Source organism: Nilaparvata lugens, chromosome 7, assembly GCF_014356525.2.
Source record: "Nilaparvata lugens isolate BPH chromosome 7, ASM1435652v1, whole genome shotgun sequence".
Lineage (NCBI taxonomy): Eukaryota > Metazoa > Arthropoda > Insecta > Hemiptera > Delphacidae > Nilaparvata > Nilaparvata lugens.
This window is the reverse complement of record NC_052510.1, coordinates 22,794,204-22,814,611: the sequence shown is the minus strand read 5'-3', so window position 1 is coordinate 22,814,611 and position 20,408 is coordinate 22,794,204. Positions and strand designations below refer to the sequence as shown.

The window sequence follows — 20,408 nt, the reverse complement described above, 5'->3', positions numbered from 1 at the left end:
AAACTGAGAAATTAATTCTAAAGTGGAATGGGAGATTCATAAACTATGATTATATCAACAGTAGGAAATCAAATCTTCCATCAATCACACGAAAATGATCTAAATTATTATTAATTGAGAAGTGAATTGAAGAAGACACCCCCGATGGAACGTGGTGAGCCGGTGAGAGTCGGCCGAAAAGTGAGAGAGTCTAGAGCGGAGGGGTGGAGAGTGGAAGGAGGTATATAAGAACCGGCTGACTACGGCAGCGCCCAGTCTATCTGAAGTGAGTGTGATTCCCTGGAAAGCAAAGCATGGCTCGAACGACGTTAGTGGTATTTTCAGCATTTGCTGCCGCATTAATAGCAGTTGGTATGTATTCAATCATTTCATAACATCCATATTGCATACTTACAATATTGCAATCATATTTACAATTGCCTCTGGCTTTAATATTATACAATTGCTTCAATTTGATAACATATTGCTGGATAGATAGCCTACAATCACTTCTTAGATGCCTTAAGATATTGTTATCCTGTTCCATTCAATATGTGAAATTTAAATTCCATCCTTACATCCATAATATCAACATAAATGACATTGATAAAAGTTTTTATTTGTAGCACATTGAATCTGAATTTTGTATAAATCATACTGCACCCTTGTAATTGAGAGCCTTTAACATTAATCAGAGATTATGATCTGGTTATGGACAATAATCTTGTGAAAATTTAGATTGCATTCTTGAAACATATGCCTAGTAACAATAAATTGACAAGAGGCTCTTGCAATCATAGTCAATCTAGTCGTAATATCGGTGAGAGTTGTTGCATGCAACAGAAAGTGTTTAAGCAAGAGAGTTGAATGTGAGATAGGAAGTGTGATTTCGGGCGACTTCAATTTTTGAAAAGCTTGATGCAAGCTCACTTAGATTGTAAGATTGTAAGCCCACTTTGATTAGAGTGATACCTTCCTAAAAGCAATTGTAATTATGGCTGGCTGTGACATCAATTATGTGGACTAATATTGAACAAAAGTGGTTACTGGGTTGAATATGAGGGAGGAAGTTTAACTTTAGGAGACGAATGAATGAGCCTGTTGAAAGCTTCATTTGAATGACTTCGAAGTAAAATTTCAAATTAATTTCCAGGAGTGTCCTAATCTCATACATTCAAATGTAAATTTATATGATATTTCAAGTTGCTAAGACAACACTACGAGTATTTAAAAGTTTTTATTTGTAGCACATTGAATCTGAATTTTGTATAAATCATACTGCACCCTTGTAATTGAGAGCCTTTAACATTAATCAGAGATTATGATCTGGTTATGGACAATAATCTTGTGAAAATTTAGATTGCATTCTTGAAACATATGCCTAGTAACAATAAATTGACCAGAGGCTCTTGCAATCATAGTCAATCTAGTCGTAATATCGGTGAGAGTTGTTGCATGCAACAGAAAGTGTTTAAGCAAGAGAGTTGAATGTGAGATAGGAAGTGTGATTTCGGGCGACTTCAATTTTTGAAAAGCTTGATGCAAGCTCACTTAGATTGTAAGATTGTAAGCCCACTTTGATTAGAGTGATACCTTCCTAAAAGCAATTGTAATTATGGCTGGCTGTGACATCAATTATGTGGACTAATATTGAACAAAAGTGGTTACTGGGTTGAATATGAGGGAGGAAGTTTAACTTTAGGAGACGAATGAATGAGCCTGTTGAAAGCTTCATTTGAATGACTTCGAAGTAAAATTTCAAATTAATTTCCAGGAGTGTCCTAATCTCATACATTCAAATGTAAATTTATATGATATTTTAAGTTGCTAAGACAACACTACGAGTATTTCCAAGTTTCTGTCGTGTGGAGACTTCAGAATAAATTTGAAATTTGTGGACTACTACAGTTACCGACTGAATAGTAAAATATTACATAGTTGAATCGAAATTCGATAATATCAATATCAATTGATTTGTAATGAATTGAAAAGTGCATAAAATTTGTTAATACTGGATGAAACATGGTAAACTATCAAATGGGTCAGTATAATCAGATACCGAGTGTTTCTATTTTTATTGTAAAACCGAATTGAATTGGTGACTTGAGTGGAAGTGAAATGTGCAATGATGGATTTGATGTAGGATGAACAATGAACGTAATGAGGTTGAGATTTGACCATCGGATCACGGAGGAATACTGGATATAGAACTGAGTGGTGAGGCGTCAGGGGGTTGAATATAGTGGAAACGATTTGAAATCCACGGAAAAAGAAAAAAACAATAATCAAGGTTTATATTGAAAATGATGTTGACTAAAAAGCATCGCAATCTTACCACGTTCCCTACTTTCCACCGGTGGTTCGGGGTCCATCAAAAGCTTAGTTATCTCTAATCATCATGCATGATTCAGCTCTAGGTAATGTGGGTATCGCTTTCAAGAAAAGCGAGATATGTTCATTTCAGTGAAATGATAATGGAAATTTGTATTTTGGATCTAGTGTCCTGGCTGCGGAATAATCTCAATTTCAAATCTACGAAGCACACCCTTCTCCCTACAAAGCATTTCTCTCATGGATGAGAAAAATCATATAGAATACAAATAGCAAATACAGCTATTCGAATGATAAAACAACCCTTTAAAACTGTTTATTCCATTTCAAAATCCAGTTCTGAATTTCATCCAAGAATGATAATTTGATCTGTAAGCCGGTTTGCAAGCTATTTTCATCCACTTATTGATTGACAGGTACCACAACATTTCACCAGTAAACACAGTGTTTGTAAACAGATTATTACCTCTGTTTATTCTTGGGAAACAGTGGTTGTTATTTTTTCAAGTGAAGAAATCAGATTCGTCAGATGACTCAATAGCCGTTAGCTATATTCAAGGTTTGTATACAGGGATAGATGGACAGATAGATCGATATATATTCAATATTCTCCACTCAAATCTATATAGGTATACTATTCCTTGGCCTATGCTAGAGTCGCTGGAGAATCGACATGAATCCAAGGATTTGAGCTTGCTGCATATGATAAATCGTGTCGCTTTTCATATTGAACGTGGCTTGTATGATGCAGATTATAATAGAGCACCCTCTGGCAGCAAAACCAGTCCGCTGACCAGAAGAAGACAAGCAGGCAGACAGTTTTGCAAGCCGGCCATCCTTGAAAAGTTTTTATATCGCGCCATACTTGTCTACTATTAATATTTATGTCCCGGGGCACATCCACCCAGCAACGACCTCGGACCTGGCTCTGGTTCACTGCTGTAAGGAAGGCATTCCGAAATTACTTGTGCGCAGTCGCATCAAGGCCGCAAGCGACACTGAGCCATCTCGTGGGACGCAACAAGCGACACGCATCCAAGGGGTTTCCATATTGCTCTTCGTGCAAACATGTCGTTTCATACAGCGACTCGACAGTAGTTGTCGACTTTGATAAGGCCTTCGACAAGGTACACAACAACACTGAACCTGTAAACAATTAATCACCGAATTCGATAAATAAACAACAACAGTAGTACGCCGGCGTTTTGATAATTCTTTAGGTGGCCCAGTTACACCATCAATTTCCAAGGACTTTGTACATATAATACTGCGGTGTTCTAAGAAGCTGCACCCCAGTGATTCATCGATAGTAAATACGGTAAATGAATAGAGAGTGCAGTTTGATGCGTCAACACGTGTTCTTATTGATAATCATGAACACCAAACTTATAAAATAATAATGCTGAAGAAAGAACATTTCAAGGTCATGGTGGAAACTTGTGTAACTTGTGTAGCAAAGTATAGCTTCACACCAGAAAAAATATTGATAACATACTTCTTATAATTTTCCAGGGTTATCACAAAGGACTTACATTATAAATTTTGATAGTATCATTTAATGGTGTCATCGGAAGGAATTGGTTGGTCAGTACTGAATGATACCTGACCCACAAAAAAAGGAGGAAATTATATAAATCCAACACATCTGTATAAAGATCACATCGATATTAATATAGAATAAGATCAATTTATTATTCAACTCTTAAGATGAAATAGAATACGTATTGTAGTGAAGACGGAGAGAAATGAACGAATGGATGATATAATGATAATTATACGTAAAGATTATTAAATATGAAGTGAAATTATCTTAGGCGAATAACAACGTCACAAGCATATTTAATTAAAGGACTTCGATGTTGTAGATCTACGCATGTCAAGGTCAAATATTTCTCATAGATTACACATTAGACTCACTCCATTCTGCTTCAAAAATATTTCAAATGACCTTCAACTCCAGAATAGTATTCGGTGGTAAATATATTCTGGTAGATCCCAAAATAGTTAGAGGAAGTTTTATAAATATTCGAAAACGTAGTAAACAAGAGAATGGTCCTGAATATTTTGCACAAATACAAGAAACAATTAGTGTTTCTGTTAGTAGAAGCTCACATTGTGTCGGTTCGTTCACCTAGCTTTGCTATGTGCGCGCGCGTTGCTGGCGAAAGGACACTTGAATTGGAGCAAGTCGTTGATGGGTGAAAGTAAGAGTGCTGGCTGCTGGCTGCTGGCTTGCTCTTGCTTGATGACGTACCGTCAGACGATCGTACGGAGAACGTCACTCCGATATTTTGTTAACTGAACTGTGAAAACGAGCATATTCCATGCCAGCTGAAGGCTACACAACAACATGACCTGTTATCATGGAATATGAGGTATTTTTCAACTAGAAATAGTCTTCTTGAATGAGGCATTACATGCACAACCTTAAGGTTAAACCTGGAAGCTGGAAGGTAACACATGTGAAGTTCAGAATGTTAACAACCATTATTGTTGAAATGTATCAATAATTTAGTGCATCAAGGAAAAAACAGATCAATGGATAAACAAAACGTCCCGATAGGGATAAATTCAAGAGGAAATCGACTTGAGGATATCATTGATGAAAAGGGACGAATTTGGTTCAAAAGAAATCAATATTCTCAATTTATGTCATTGACATTTTATCCATAAGTCGTTCTATTTCTTGTTTGATTTTTAAATTATTAATAAACCTTCGTAATTTTCGTCAATTGTATTTCTTCATGCATAGATGAATAAATTTCAGCTTCTTGTTATTATTTTGAATATTCGATGAACATTTAGATAATTAAGGTGAATCGGATTGAAGGTGACTGCACTTTCACGCAAATAATTCGTCTTTATTGTTGATCAGAAACGAGCACTCACAATCGGGTTATTAGATTTGTCGAATATTTTTGTGTTTGTAGTATGACAATAATTGAACAAATCCCCAGGAGCTGCCAACATTCTATTGGAACGCAGGAAGTGTCTTGATGGAAATAACCTCTAATTAAACAATCCACTTCCATGACAGTGACAAAAACGCAGCGCTCCAATTGATCAGCCAATTACCTAGCGGCTTTAAACTTTCTGGGCATCATGCTTCGATAATTAAAAACACAAGCAACTGCACCAATCATTGCTCGTGTTGTGGATTTTTTAGCCAGTCGCGTCAAACTGCGATTTCCGTATATTTTGCGAAAGTTTACCTTTATATTTGCGCAGCGCATTGTTGGCAATTGCGGCCAATTATCATTGTATACCGTTTGGCGAAATTCTTTTGTTCCAAGTTTCAGTAAACCTGTATTCAAGTATTCGGTTCGCATATAACAAACAACTGTAAACTCCTCAACTCCTTATTGAATCGGTGCTAATTGAAATCCAGTCATCCTTGTAACAGAGCAACATAGCTGCCTCCTATTGGAGCATTTCGTTACTCTGAATACAATGCTAACCAAATTGGAACTTCCGTGGGCTGAACAAGGATGAAAACAAGCTTTTGATGTCAACATTATCACTTTTCTTTGGCCTGTCATTAAGTACTTCCACCTTGAAAAGTGGGTATTTGAGCGCTGCTGTGACTGGATGCTTTTTATTGGAGAGCATGTCTCTAATTGGGGACTGAATTGTTGTTACCTTATGTCATTATTATTGTTGGACGACTAGATTCAAGTACAAGTAGCTTACTGAAGTAGTTTTCACTTACTACCATTGTATTGGAGGTTGATTTTTTACAATTTCTTTCCAAGTACATAGCAAGTGAGAGTTGACTTATGTCTTTCACCTAAAGATCTGATTAATTTATTCATGTACCATCTATTTTCTGAATCATTCAAGGAATATTGAAAAAATGTTTGGTTCATTCCCAGATCAATTACTAGCTGCTAAATAATCAAAATGAAGCCTGGATCATTATCCGTACATGATATCATTACTGGTATACTCATGTTATGTCATGATTATCTAATTACAACATGTAGAAACATTCATGCTTCACCAAGACAAACACACAATTCATAGAAGTAAAACACAGACGAAAATGAAAGTTGGAATAATTTAGAACCGGAAAATTCCTTGTTAATTATATCTTTCACATTGTTATGAACGTTTGTAGGGTTATCGACATTTCAAAAGCTGTTTCATGATGTGTTTATTTCACACTTCATAGCTAAACATGCACGCATTGAGATAGAGCTAGTTTGCATATGCATGCTTCAAATGCTATATTGCAAAATGGTAAGATTAATTAAATGGGATATGCATTGAAGGTGATTAGGTGAATGCAAATGAAGATAGGAATTACAAACTCATCAGATAGAGATATATTTGTAGAGATGAGATATATGAATTAATTGGAGAACATTATGCGTATCTAAAAAGTTGAGATATACGTTGATTATGCATTTTTGACTGAGTTGCTGTTCAACTTCAAGCTGTAGTGCTCAAATAGGAATATGAATAGCAATCATTCAAATTGATTGTCCAATTGAATCGATTGAGAAATTTTAGTCAGATTATTATAAAACTGAGTTGGGCCTACGTTGTAATTATGTAGAATATGAATTAATTGAAGATATTCACATCTCAATTTTTATGGTTAAAATCCAATTGAACAATTTGTGGGCCTATATATTTATTGTAGATTGACAAATAATCTATTGTGAATCTCACCATAATGATCTCACCCAGTTCATTATCTCACTTATACATTTAGAATTTATCCATGAACAATTTTTTATCTCAGCAGTTGAGAGCTGATCTCAAGTAAAATTACTCAAGGATAAATCTTACTTGAAAAATTATCAATTTTAAAGGTCAACTGCTATTTTTTGCTCTATTAAGCGGCTTCAAAGTGAGTCTTAGTTTTATCTTAAATTTCACAACTTTTTTAATTTGCTCCAATTTCATGCATCCGAGAGTCTGAGACCATCTTTTTCAATCATTTTCTTAACTTCTTGATTTATGAGAAATTCTGGATAAAATTAAAATGAACTTCATAGAAGAATCACTCGATTTGTAACGTGATGAAATGGAGGAAAACAGCGTAAAGCAATGACAGTGGAGCCATCAGAGGATGGAGGAAAGTTGGTGTGATAGCGCAGAAACGAATTGCTCCTGTTAGTTTCATTAATTACTTTTTCTGGCTTTCAACTCCACCGAAAGCTTCCGCGTTTGGGTGTCACAGCTTCTTGCCTGCGTGAAATACCGTACTTTCTTTTCCGCCGAAATACGGTTCACTCTGTTCAACACCAAAACATTCACTCAGTATACGCTCGTTTGAATTTGCCTATTATGAACATATACCTGTTAAATGTGCAGAGTCCAAGACCTTTCACTGCGGCCATCTTGATCATAGCCGCTCGAAGTTGGTAGCTGGATTAATATCTAGAATAATCGTTCAAGGATGATAGCTGCACCAGCAGCTAGTGCTTATCATGTAGTCGTTATCTTCAAGTCTCATAAAAAAAACAGCGAATCTCCTGATAATAATTATTTCCAAGACTTAATAGTAATTCATTGAAAACAGTTGAGCGAGACCGTCTTCAAGACATATCTTACAACATGATCGTAAGCAAAGTATGTAGTAATAGGAGTCTTCTTGATAATAAATAGAAATGCATTACTCTGCAGCTAAGCATCTCAACTGAGCAATTTCTTTCTAACTTATATGATCTTGGAGCATAAATTGGTCCACCAAACCATAAAAGCTGTAAATTATTCATTGTAAATTTATAATCGGAGTAGGCGACCTCTTATACCAATGAAAACGCATGAGCTTCAACAATAAATTTCGAACGATACTCTTGATAAATTCTACTGATATTTTTCCATAGAGTTAAGTGCAGAGGGTTTTGATAGTTTAGTTTTCAAGAGCTCGTTGAACATAAATTCTCAGCGGAATGATTATTAAATTATTATTTATATTAAATCCAGTTTACTGACTCAATATAGTGGACTTTGCAATCGAACTCAACAATATAAATTATAATCTGGAACCTATGCTAAAAAACGGAGTTACGATGTAGGATCCAACTATGAAAGTTGTAATATAGTGTTGGTGATACAAGATTGATTTCTTCATCACGTAAACTAAATATTTTAGTATAAGAATAGAATGAAGAATTATGAATTTTCACTCGTGATCTGGCAAGTGATATAATTCAGCTCTGAGGAGGCCATTGTACGTTGAAGAGGGACCAATATTGTGACGTGTTAAAAAGTACATCGCCATTGTATCACAGTTCACAACAGAAATTACAAATCACTGTACCAAGGACGTACATGTACCTGATGCTCTATTGTCAGACTAGGCAATTGGCTGTCACTGATCTTACGTGAAATAGGCAATCTTCGCTATGAGGTTGCTAGAAGAGTTAAGAGAACTGGTGAGGAGGTGAGTGTGAGAGAGAGAAAAACGGATAGAGTCAAAGGAGAGTGCTGGATAAAGAAAGGTATCGAGAAGGCAGGACAGTGCTCCTTCTGAACAAGCATGTCTTACCATGGTATTGTCCACACTCATGTTATGCAGAAAGGTAGGCTATGCTGTACTGCCCTGCACCGCTGCATATTACGATGAGTGGGCTACCGAACTTGTAATGTACTTGTAATGTAACTGATATTGAACAATTTAATCAATGTTCTGTAATGAATTGCTCTGTATTTTTTGGATTTCGAATACCATCATTATTGAATAATTGAATGTGAATAATTTAAGTTTGTTATTGAAATATCATGTTATACGAGGAAAGTGAGTTATAGCTTGGAGGAATGTCAGGCTTTAAATGTGGCATAGTATGTCCACCAAAGTAATAGGAAATCTATGTATGTATTGGCGCATTACCAATTCAAGTGAATAACCAATTTTGCCCTGTATGCATATCAACTAAATCAAGTGTTATATAACATTTTTTGTGACACAATTTTTTGTCAGTAACGTTATACAGATATGGAGCGCAGGAGCAACAATTAAACATGACTACAATATTTTATTGTTCGAGTAATAGTTGGGGCGGTACAACTTTCGTTCAGGAAGTAGTTAGAGAAACATTTCCTATTTGCATTAAATTATAATCCAAGACGTAAGTGGTTATATTAAGTATTTGAAGTATTCAATTATTTCTCCAGTTCGAAATGGTACCGTGGAACTCGAAGAACAAAATGCAACTGAAAGCTCTTAAAATTAAGAGGGTTTACAACTTGATAAGGAGTGATAACAAATTAAATATAGAGGAATGATAAAGTAATCTATAAAAGAGATAATGCTTGTGATTGGACAAAAAAGAAGAATCCGTGAGTTGAATGAGAATTTAAAGTTCGTCCAACAGAATTGTCCTTTACTGAGAGACATTGCCAGACATGGAATGTAGCATGCTCGGAATGATATGAATTATGAATTTGCTTCAGAATATGGTTTCTCTTGAACTGCCAATGACTCAATGTTTCAAGAGCTTGCCAACCTTATCCCTCTCGGAATAATCAATGATGCTGCCAATTTCAACAGGAAAAAATGATAATTGGGCTATTAGTTGAGCGTGTTGTTAAGTGGGAAAGACAGTTTATTACTGTGTTTCAATGTTGTACTTCATCCGTCTTGATACAGTTCCATTTGAGAAGGTGACCTCAGAAAACGGATAGAGATATAACTGGAACCAGTTTAGCATCGTATTTTATCAAACAGATAAGCAACATAGATTGAGTTTTATAGCATCATCAGACATCTTGAATTCGAAGTTGTCAAGGTCGTCTTCTAGAACTTTTGAAATTAGCTTGAAGCTCCACAGAAGGCAGTCAAACTTTTTTCCTGAGGTGATATGTGAATGAGTGAGCACTTGTAACATTGAGTCATTGGCAGTTCAAGTGAAATTATATTCTGAAAAAATCATATATCACTCGTAATTTACCCTTGAGCATTAACAGCGATTAGCTGGAATTAATATATATATATATATATATATATATAATATATATATATATATATATATATATATTTCACCTACCAGTGAGAATCAGTGGTCCTCTTTGAAATTTTTATCATCTACCATTTACGGATTAGGCAGTATGCCTGTTCCACATCTTTCTTGGTCACCTCAAGCTTCGGTTTTCTACTGGACAATATTGCAACGCTTGGCTCGGTAATCTATCATCCTCCATTCTTTCAACATGGCTCAGATTTTCCTTATTCGGATTTTATTACATAATTGATTCATTGAACAGTTTATATGTTGAATGAGCAAAGATCACAAAGCTTTGATTACTAAGGAACTAAACTCAATCTTCACCAGATGACTTTCACTAATTTCCTGAACAGTTTATGGAAATAAAGGAAAACTTTTGGTTAAAATGGAATTTATCCTTGTGTCAGTAGTGGGGAAATCCTCTTAGCTGTCTGATTGAGAAGCAGTATGAACAGGTCTCATTCAATGATAAAAATACTACATCTGTACCAATTTTCAAATACTGCAATTAAATTTTCTGAAAGTTTCAAATTGATACTGCTGCAGTAGGTTAATCTGGAGAGATATTATTGTCTATCCTCATATTCAAAATATTCATTTCCATGATTCTTTATTTTATTATTTGATTATAGATTCTTTATTTGACGAATTTGATCAACAGATTTCATATTTAAACTGATGCACTACATTACTTAAGATAATAATCTGCTTATCAATATCACATTATTGGTTAACGGTAAATGTACCGAATAGAACTGTAGAACAGATTATTATTTTGTGAGATTTGAGAATACTCATAGCAAAGTAATTCTGGTGCTGTAAAGTATGTTAGATTACTAGATAGATCACTTATGAAGACTCGTAGAAATAGAAATCTGATTAAGAATCACATTATGAAGATTATCAAGAATCTCTTCGCTAAATTCTCAAATTTTGTCAACAGCATTAAGCGAAGAATAAAATGTGAATACATTCACCTTGTGCCACAAAACATTGACAGAAAGCCTCTGCTGAGGAAGACGACCTATCCGGTGGCGAGATGAAGAAACCGAATTCGTTTGAATTGAAAATAAGCTGGTGAAAAACCGTACCACTAATTTCAATCTTACGAAACCGCTTGTTATTTTTTCTGCTATCGCCAACTACTGAAAAGAAAGCTGATTGCCGTTTAAGACATCTTCCCTTTCCCTCACACTCATTACAACTTGACGCTAGAACGCCTGAATAGGAGAAAACTCCGCCTCAACCGAGCAGAAAAAACACTGAAGGAAATTGCAATCTTGATAGGATAAAGCTACAATCAATTAGGAGATCACTGCATTAATTGAAGCGAGATATTAATTGAGAAAAGGGATGGATGCATTTTTTCCATTATTCTCCACGGTCCACTTCCACATTCAGCTTTCATCCTTATCAAAGTCGACCATTCGGTTATAATGAGACAATGAGAGAGAATCCTCTTAGCATAGAGGATAGAGCTACCACTTTCTCATAAAAATGGGCTAATTGGAACGATGATCTCCAAAGTCATTCTTCCCTCACTCTCTTAAACTCTTTTTCACATCCTCTTTGTCACAGCTTTACTGTTCCATGTAGATACTTCACATCTATATACCGATAATAGCATTAGCATAATAAATATTTTTGCATCTCATCATTAAATTTTTCAATTATCTTGCTTCTCTCTCTATTTTCAGCTATCTTTAAGCTGCGTTTACACCAAAGTTGATAACAATATGTTAATAACTTAATCCTTACAGATTGAACATATCTTATCATACACATGATGAACATATGTGTTTGTCAAATCCCGTTCAATCCAATAGAATCTATAAGGATTATTTTATTAACATTTTGTTTATAACTTTGGTGTAAAACCAGCTTTTAAATTAACCCTGTTTTTAAATTTTCCAGAATAATACTTTTCTCCAATTGATGTTTAAATTGTTGATTTGGAATGATACTTTTTATCTAAATGAGGAATTTCATGATCCAACCACATGATTAGCACATTTCATCTGATCTAAGGTACTTTTCACTCACTAATCGTTTTAAGTAAACATTCTTGGTAATAATAAAGTTTCCGTAAAGGTATCTTTAATGATCTACATCATCAATATAAACTCATGTTACAAGTTCGATGTTTGAAATGGTAATAAAAATATTATTGGATTTGTGTGCTCTAACTTTCATTCTCATCTTCAAACTATTTTGAAATGAAAGATTACGGATGATTGAAAACTAATCCGCCTGAATTTGTTTAATCCGTCAAATTGTGAACTAGTTATTACTACGCGCATAACAAATTCATAGAACTAGTTCATGATTTGTGCTCTGGTACAAAAACCAGTTTATTACAAAATAACGGGTACTTCTCACCTTAACCTCGTAAATAGACTAATTATAAGTTGATACCGTTGATAGTTATAATGGGACAAATCGAATAAAATAATGAATGAATAATAAATGAAGACTCCCTTCAGGCCAAATTAAACTTGAATTGGTGGCCTGAGGATAAATAATAATTATTGCATAGGCCCTATTATTTTTCAAGCTAGAACTATAATATTATAATAAGCCTAACTATTTTTGTAGCTTCTTGCAGCCAGTTTTAATTGAATTGAACAATGTTGTTATTGTAGCTGTCAGGTTTCTTAATATGTAGTCTAACAGTAACTATTACCATAAAGATATTTAAGATTGTTTGTCTCCGCTATAAGTCTACGTAATGCTGTGATGAACTCTTGAACACAAGAAATAACAGTGTAATGTGTGAGCATGTTATGAATCTATTCTGTTCTTGTATACATATCATTTATGATAATTAATTCATAAGAAACTATTCTATTTACTATTCTACTCTGTTATCATTTATATTGCGATGCATTTCTTTCAATTGATTTTTCTGATACAAATATCGCTATTTGGAGTTTCATAGAATGTGATCAAATCTGAATTACAATTATTAGATTTCACAATTAACATTTTCTTCAGAAATAAAAAGGTTCACTTAATAAATTGATTATTATAAAAATGATATGAGAGCAGAATGCTAAACTCAATCTTGAAGATCTGAATCTTAGAAAAAATTAATATCACTCCATCAGTTATCATTACAACATTTTACGTCAGTGTCACTCTATTATTCTTTCACTTCCACTGGAATCTTCCTATTATTGATAACTCAACACTCCATCAATCACTTATCATCTACAGCCTCTTGACAGCTGCTCCTCAATTAAATCACTTCAATAAAGTTTGAATGCATCGCTCGATCGATTTTTTTCCGATGATTATTTGTCATGTATTCAAAAACCTATATCAAGTAAAATGGTGGATTTCAAACTTGGATAAAATGCTTCAAAAGAAGTTAGTATCATCAATATTCTTGGAAGCTTGGATCATTTTTGAATATCCCAGTGCGTTCACTACATTCCAAGCTCAATCATGATACTCGTAGCAGTACACTCTTCAACTGCTGAATAATCAAGTGCCTATTTAGTTGATTCTTTCGCAGTCCTTATATGAGAACTATTAGTCGATACTAGATGCATTTCTTCATGTTTTCGAATGGCGTTCATGCTCTGAAAGGCGGAAATCTTCAACTGCCCACAAATAGCTTAACGGTATCCGTGCGATCAACTAGTCAGCAACAAGGTCGTTGATGCTCAAATGCCTCTTACAACACAACATACCAACTCAACATAATGGCAATTACTTAAAGGCAAAACACACCAATTAATCGAGGAGTCAGTTGTTCTTGTATTGAACGTTTAATACTTGGGCCTGTTTTTCAGCAATCATCTAGTGGATTACCAATTATAGGTCTGCAAATTACATTATATAGGTAGTTGCAAATTTTATGTTTTGTAAGAATCATCAAGTTTGCATAAATTGCAATGATGGACAATGAAGGACAATGGAGTTTTGATGAAAAGTTGACTTTTGAATAAAATTGCAGGTGATGAAAAATCGTCTTTGTGAGTGCCATTTCCATTCAGTTATTGATTAGTTTCATAATCAGGGATAATCTTAGAGACTATTGTATCACAGGCAACATAAATCCACAAGGAAGATTGATGGAAATATGAAGGACTTGGAAAGAAGATTGGAAATTGGAAAATGTGGGCGAGATTTGAAGAGAGAGATCGCAAAGAATTTCAAAGAAGACTATCATGTACAGACTGATAAAAATCCAGCTAATTCTCATACTAAAATGTATAAGGGGAATGAATTGAATACGAGGATACTAGAACGTGGAAATTTTTCCTTTGTTGAAGTCATGTTCTGCACTAATGACCTAATAAATAAAATAATCTAGATTGTGCGTGGTGTACGACAACATTAGGTAATTCACCTTGATCCTAGAAGTGTCGCATTACTGCAATCAACACAGAAGTACGATATGTATTATGCCGCTAATCTCTCGCCTTGACATATAGGTCCAAATATATTGCATTTGTATCAGCTTCCCGTTTCCATAATAGGAGATTCCACTTGCCTAATTCTCAGTTCCTACTATGATAAGACATGGCACAAAATGATTGTGTAGTTGAGATAAAGTTGATTTTAAAGTAATTGTTTGTTGAAGTTTTATCTTGATAAAATAATAATTATTAATCACATTATTGTAACAGATACTTTCTTAATCAATACCCTACTGGTCTCTCTACAAATTTAATTATACCGATAGCATTGAATTGATTCGTATGCATCATACAAAAATGCAATTCATGAATTTCCTGTTTATTCAAACAATGAGAAGTTAATATTGTTCTAATTTATCCATCAAGCAGATAAAAATAAAATAATTGGCTCAGAAACTTTATAACTTAGAGATAGATTCATGAAACATATTCGTAATTGGAGAATTTCAAATTGATTATAGAATATTCCTAAGCCTAAATCAATGAACTTTACAACTTGGAATTTGATAATTCAGAATCGTGATTTTGGTCACACGAGATTGAAATCTAGTCAGATAAAGGTCGCATATTTGAGAGTTAATAGAGCCTACTCACGTTACAAGGTGTGCCTTCATCTTTAGGATTGTGATATCGACTGAAATAGCTATATTTATTCAAAACAGCCATGAAATTAAGTTCTACAATAGAATTCTGTAATTATAGTGAGGCATTTAGAAAGTGCGATCACGAATTTATTTTCAATATTTTTATAATCAAGCCTGCGTGTATGACAACAATGTACACTCTAATCACTATATCTGCATTCTTATAGTTGAGAAAGTCAGCCTCATAATCAATGTGATGGATTTGAATTCATGTTTTCGACTATCTTATTCCTCAACATATTACAATGGAATTATTATTGCTCGAATATATATAGAATGATCATAACTATTTCCAAAGTTGGGCTAGGAAATGAAGAACAATCAAGGATGCAACGAATACAATACTTTTTTTCTCCTCAAATGCGAATTTCTTTTTATCTGTACTGGTGAATGCATGATTGTCATGGTTAGTCATTATAACCAGAAGATGTAGTTATACATCAAAGTGTACTATATCTTATACCTAATGTTATTCAGTTTATAAATACGAAGTATCATGAATCTATAATACTACTTCGAATCAAGCTTTTGAAATATACAGTCTGATGACTCCTGACATACACTAATGTAGATGATTGAATTAATGCGGATGATGTGATCATCGATATATTTTATACTCCAATCAAATTCTTGCAATGCAAAAAACTACCTCCTCAGGCTACCTGCTCCAATACACGAGTATTCGATAAATAGAATAATTACTAAAAATTAACTATATAAATGTTATAGAAACGGTTCTATTATCAATCTCTATCATGCTGTATAACTATTTTCAGTAATATTCTCCATTACTTTCTCCTATTAGGCCCATCATGGATACATCTTCACCATAGATAGATGGATGGATGAAAGGAATTATTGAAAATTGTTTGTCTCCAGCTGAACCTTTATCCTCTTTCCTAAGTCGAGGATAATAGTAAAGTATTATAGTTACTCTGGGCCATTTTATATTATAATCTTACAATATCCAATAATATCTTCAGGGTAGCATCTTGATCTAATCAGCATTCAGGACAGCTTCCAAGAACAGTCTAGCCACTGATCCAGGAACCGATAGTGAAATCTGGTCGGAACAAGTTCTGAGACCGAATTACCCATAAGTGCGCGCCAGGTATGTGGTCCACTACACCACTAGCCTAGAGACCCACTACCACCAAAGTACAAAGCACGCCAGAGAAGTTATCGAGAATTACATAAATTACATAAACAAAAGATAAACCAGTTTTGAGCGGTAATATTGGAGCCTGCGGGCTGGAGGCTGGAGCACAAGTTACATAAAGCTTCTCTCAGAAGTCACAAGACGACTGCATTCCTCAAGAAGTGCCACCGCCTGACTGGACATTAGGTCACTAGTGCCTCATCCACCTGTCAATTAACAACAATGTCACTTCTAATCCTTATTGATACCCCTTTAACATGATGAAACTGATTAGATTTCAATGGAAGATTCTTTAACTATATTAATTAATACAGTCATTCTAACTTCAACTTATCATGATACTGTACTTCCACTATGTATGTTCAAATGATATCGAAAAACTGTGATATCAATATGGTTAAACAAATTAATGTTTGAAGCCTAATCATAAGAATAATTACAATCGAGGGGCAATTGATTTCTCAACGCCTCTCAATTACATTGACGTTTGATATATCATTGAAGTTCAAAATCATTTGAAATTTCTATTTTTATTAATGTAGTGACAAAGTCTTTTAATTTTTTTTTCATGAATGCTTTAAATTTTCTATAATTATGTAAGAATTATTGTTTTTCTAGCAATTTTCGGAATTAAAAAGTCTTAAGACTTCATAGATTCCTGAATCGGGCAAAATACTCACTACTCGGGAAAAGCCGAGATGTTTGATTACTAAGGATTCTAATGATTACACACAGAGTTCAAGAACACTGAACATCAGATGGTGTAGAAATGATTTCTATAAACGAACACATTCACTGTTACGTTTGGTTGGAACTTCCTTCTCGGAGCCAAATCACGAAATAGCATGCTTCACTCTCCTTGTCCATAAGCGTCCGATTAAGTTTCATATCACGTTGGCAATAAAATAGTAATTCATGAGAAGAGTCTTACTGGAACGTTACATCTTTGGCAACAACATACATCACGTGCTTTGAATGACTTAACAATTTCTACTCAAGTTTCAGAGGAGCAGAATACTTGAAGAAGTAGAATTCTTGTAAAGAGTACAGACTCAACATGTCTACATCTCTATGACTCTTGATGGTTTCTAAGAAAGATACAAGTTGAATAGATGGAAATTCTCAATACTAAATAATAACTGACTAATTAACTAAATAACATACTCTAGAGAAATTCATCCCCTTTAGCATTAAGAATCAGAAAAATAGTTAGCAATAGAGTCTTCAGGTGGCAAGAGGCAAGAAATACATGTTTATTATGGCAGGAAAATAATATGATTCCAATAAAAGTTAACTGAAATATAAAGTGATGAGAAATGAAATCATTCATATCAAGACTTTTCAAATTAAATTTCACACTAACAAAAATCTTTAGCAATGGGGTTTCCAGGGGCCTAGGAATGTCACTGGTGACACATGCTCATAATGTCAAGAGACATACCATATACACATATGTACACACAGTGTACGGGTACATGATCTGAGACAGCAGCCTCCCCTACCTCCCACTACCCCTTTCCCCTCAGCTCGCGCACCAGTTGTGCAACAGTGATGTAACAACAACTTCAAAAGGTTATATACTTGGATAACGGCAACCAGGCTACAGGAACAGTGTTACTAGAAAGTGACTGTCTATTTCTGGCAAAGGCGGCATCGACATAGCCAAGTTGACTGTAGCAACCAGTGAGTGTATTTGCACTGTCACCTCCTACTCCCACTTCAACGATTTACAACTTTTTCCATCCAACGCCCTCCAATTCATGCGCTGTCGCTCTGTTCTACGCGCCCAAAACGACCAACCCATCGCTGATTGGTCAATTCATTACATCTGGAACGCAAGAGATAGACAAATTGTTGTCACCGGCACCGGAATACCGGTGTGAGCTGAAAGTTCAGTTCCTACTTCCCATTGAAGTTCTATCACAAAATTGACCCACTTGACAAGTAGTGTTATGTCATGATTCATCTCATGTAATCCATGTTTGTGTGACATTGTATTTAAATACCCGTCTTAACATTTTAATATCCATAACTTGCCAGAGGTAGCAAGGTTTGAAGTTCGGGAAGTATGTGAATCTTCAAAACTCGTGAAGTGGCAGGATTAAAATTTAGGAATATGAAGGAACTGCAAGGTATCAATCGATAGTGGAAGTCGGATGTGGTACTGTATTAACAAACGACGTGAGAGATCATAATCAAATGATCAATCATCATCACTGTGGAAACTGACCCCAATTGATTACTGTATTGATTAAATTAATATTATTATTGATTACCTCTTTGAGCTGATCCTAATTAGAATAATATATCAGATTGAACAGTTGTAGAAAACAAGATCACACAGTATGTAAGAGAGCAGCATTATATAAGGTGGGAGAAAGATTATATAAATAAAAATATGAATAATTCATTGGAAACGAGACGACTGAGTGACAGACCACGTGACACGAGGAAAAATAGACCAAGAGCCGCAGTCGCCAACGACTTAAAAACAAGTTACGGTCGCACTGGCGATAATATGTATGAAACTACGTATGGATATCGACGTATTTAACACGTAACTAACGCCAAAAAGACGAAACGAGTCGAACAATATTATATCATACGCCGCAAACATTTATACTAATGATTTTCTCACACGTGATTCACGTAACAATAACTCAAGGCGTGTCCGCACCGACTGGTTTTTGAATACGCATGATTGCAAATGATCACAGCAGGCAGGAAATAAGAGTGCGCCAATATTAATCAGGTCGAGACGTGTGCTTACTATGTCTGGGTAACTGGAGGAATGTTTTTTGTGAACCATTACTATCGAAGACGGGCTATTGATTATTGACAATATTTAAGTGAGAGACTATATAGATTCTAGACAAAAGGGAATTATAATTTCTATAACTTACATCGATATTCAACTAAACAGAAATACTTTTTGAGACTTGGTACATAATTTGCTTGTTCTGTCTAGAAAATATGTTTTGAAGGTGTAGCAAAAGGTGTTGAAATCTTCCATAATTTGTAAATGTGATTCAATAATATCTTAATCGTTTCAAATTTGAACAACTGAATCTGTAACTCTTCTCATTGCATGAAACTTATTTTTGTACTGTAATATTAAAGTTCAACATTGATATGCAGACATTGTACATTAGCATCAGCATGTGCGTGACACTTCCTGTAGGATTTAGATGCATCGATAATATTATGCCAAAGGCCTACCCGAGTTTCCGTTAGCAGTTGACTACGTGGAGACGTTTTCCTGGCCGATATTCATCATGCTCATATAATAGACTCTGTAAAACGAACAAGGGATGTTAGTTACCGTACCTACAGTTGTTTAAAACTTGGTTGGAGAACTGTAGGTCAAATCCGATTGACAAATGTTCAGCTAATAATCGTGGATTTTTTAAACTGATTGAGGAATAATCTGGAACCTGTTTCATGGAAACTTCAGAGTCCTGCAATACAGATAAGAGCTAATACTGAAGAACTTGTATGAGGATTTTCTCCTTACATTGTAAGAAATAAGAATATGTATGGAGCCCTGAAATATGATTTAATAAAATAAAAAGGTACTCGATAACTTTTATTGTGCTTCAATTTCTACGGAGGAAAGTGAGTATTTAAGCGAAGGGCTATTTCCAATGTATTAATCGGATTTATAGAAGAATAATCTTGAAACATTGGAAAATCACTTATTTTATCCTTATTACTTTCTTCTATTCCTTTAAATCTTTCTCTGTATCTCTTGACGTTTTTTGGTTGAGGCTGGGTACTAAACCTTAGTTGCCAACGAACTCGATATTAATGTTCTGTCGTTATCAAGAGAAAATTCAATGACATAATTAACCAAAATCCTTATTCATTATTACTTACCTCCATAATCTTTAAAAACTCTTCTAGTTTAATG

The 20,408-nt window shown here is 34.6% G+C and overlaps 1 protein-coding gene across 2 annotated transcripts in view; it reads left to right on the top strand.

The window, feature by feature from the left end:
- The first annotated feature begins 206 nt into the window (after window positions 1–206).
- LOC111054268 (protein obstructor-E) overlaps window positions 207–20,408 on the top strand; it is a 35,334-nt gene continuing 15,132 nt past the window's right edge. For both annotated transcript variants that reach the window (XM_022341257.2, XM_022341252.2), the window contains exon 1: window positions 207–351. In XM_022341257.2, the coding sequence (XP_022196949.1) occupies window positions 294–351 (58 nt within the window). In that variant the 5' untranslated portion in view covers window positions 207–293. The remainder of the gene's footprint in view (window positions 352–20,408) is intronic.